Source organism: Malus domestica, chromosome 06 (assembly GCF_042453785.1).
Source record: "Malus domestica chromosome 06, GDT2T_hap1".
In the NCBI taxonomy this organism is placed as follows: Eukaryota; Viridiplantae; Streptophyta; class Magnoliopsida; order Rosales; family Rosaceae; genus Malus; species Malus domestica.
This window is the reverse complement of record NC_091666.1, coordinates 20,672,363-20,674,519: the sequence shown is the minus strand read 5'-3', so window position 1 is coordinate 20,674,519 and position 2,157 is coordinate 20,672,363. Positions and strand designations below refer to the sequence as shown.

Here is a 2,157-nt window from a genome sequence, read left to right as displayed (position 1 = left end):
TCAATCTTCTTCAATCGTATGGAGAGGGTGAGAAGCACATAGACAAAGAAACAACCATTATATAGCCTACATATAAACATATATATGAATAATATAAGATGACGATGATCCAATCTACAAAATGCTACTTATCTAAGTGGAGTTGGTTTATGTCTAACATTCAAAGGACATGCAGAATATAAGGAAAAGTTGGTTCTCGGAACAAATTTTCAGTTTCCGCGATAACATTAAGAAACAAAAAAATAATCAAGCTAGGGAGAGATAAGTACGTACGTAATAGTTTATTCAAGTTTTATGATTAAACATAAATTGCGATAATTACACAAGCTATACATGAAGGTTGAAAGCTTTAATCATCGACATGAGATCAACTCAATGTACGTGGAAACGAATAGCTTTGTTTCCATGGCCATGAATTAATTAAACAACAAAAAAACACATCATTGGAAGAATCAATATCAAATGAAATTACTGGAAATCGTAAGCATTAAATTATTGGAAAATAAATGAAGGAAAAAAAAAACATATGTGAGAATATAGCATGAGAATACAGAGCCACAACTGGAAGAAGTAGAGGGACCAAACCATGAACTAAATTTCCATTAGTTGGTAAGGAAAAATCAATACAGAAGCTAAGGAAAAGAAAAAACGAGTACCAATTCGATTTAGTGAGAACATAGTTGGTAATCTTCAAAGTTCAAACGAACCCCAAAACGGGGTCATTTTCGAGTTTCCAAATCTGACAGTGTGTATGATAGACAAACAATTCTACATATAATTGGACCATACAGAATTCAAATACCAAAAGAAAACTTAAAATCATATACTCATATATAGCAGTGTAATACAAACTTAGCAAACCCCAAATATATATATATATATATATATATATATATGCTAACCTAGCTAATAAATTCCATCATAAGGGGTGATCATTAAAACGTACATTTTTTGTAGTTACAAATCCAGTCTTTGATCTTCACCTTCGTGTTCCCAGCCTCCAAATATAAAACAAACAAATTGAAGTACGTACCCTTGCAAATCTCACACTTATGGGGATTGATAAATCCCTCTTATTATACACATGTATTTTCTTAATTTCTCCCAAAATCACAATCAAAATATATATTAGCTGGCTAGAATTTGGGAGAAATTAAAGTACTCACTTAGCTCCAAACAAGTACCCAAGTGATGAATCTCCACCAGGAGCTGATTTAACTTTTGTTGTCGGACGATCCTGAATAAATATCATTTGGTAGGAAAATACATTATAAATTTATAATAATTAAGGTGTAGCTGCAGAGTTGAATTTTCAAAATATAGTTCATATACAAAAAAAAAAAAAAAAAGAAAAAGAAAAAAAACGAGAGCTTACAGTTAAGAAGTTCCCAGAATTTTGGCCTTCAGCTCTGTGATAGTTGTTGGAATTTTTTTGTTTTTCTGAAGAGTTAGTAGGAGTATTTGGAGGCTTAAATTCACTGCTGGAATCAAATCTATCGATGCCATATGGGGGTATTACTGGCTTAGCTGTTGAAGGTGGACTTTGCTTCTGATCATCTGAGCCAAACAAGTACCCCAATGAGCTTTGCCCCCCACCATAGCTCCCACCTCTACTCATGGCTGCAGCTTAATTTGACAATTTCAAGATCTGTTTGTCCAAAGTTAGAGGTATAGGAGAAAGAAAGAGAACCCTAATAAATATAAACAAATTATGTGTGAAATCTATGTGCATATTTTTGGATGGGTTGATGATGATGTATCGTACCTAATTTGTCATTATTTTCCTTATTGATTAATAATATCAACTTTAATCGTATGGTGCATAATAATATAGGTTAGAAAGGCCATCTGATGGATTGAGTAATTGCCCTTGTTGCATGGTGGTGATGTATGTGTATGTGATTGTCTAATAGAGACTACATGTAATACGTTCCATGATCCATCCATTGTTGGAATCCCATTTATCCATCGGCCAGAGGAAAAGGAGAGAAGCACTTTGAATAGAATTACCCCACTTTAACTAATACCGAGGCATTTTGTGAGAAAACCCCACACCTAACGGATTGGGCAGGTGGTAAAGTGGGGACATATTGATGTTGTTGGAGTGGGCTCTCGGCCCGTCAACCTAAAAAATTCTACATGGTATCAGAGCCAGGG

The 2,157-nt window shown here is 34.2% G+C and overlaps 1 protein-coding gene across 1 annotated transcript; it reads right to left on the bottom strand.

Annotated features, from left to right (window-relative positions):
* Positions 1-799: 799 nt before the first annotated feature.
* LOC114825668 (protein SPIRAL1-like 5) lies at positions 800-1,699 on the bottom strand. Its single transcript, XM_029104703.2, has 2 exons — positions 1,376-1,699; positions 800-1,237 (listed from the first exon to the last, which is right to left on the bottom strand). The coding sequence occupies exons 1-2, from the start codon at positions 1,616-1,618 to the stop codon at positions 1,163-1,165; spliced, it is 318 nt and encodes a 105-aa protein (XP_028960536.1). The 5' UTR covers positions 1,619-1,699; the 3' UTR covers positions 800-1,162.
* Between the last annotated feature and the right edge of the window lie 458 nt (positions 1,700-2,157).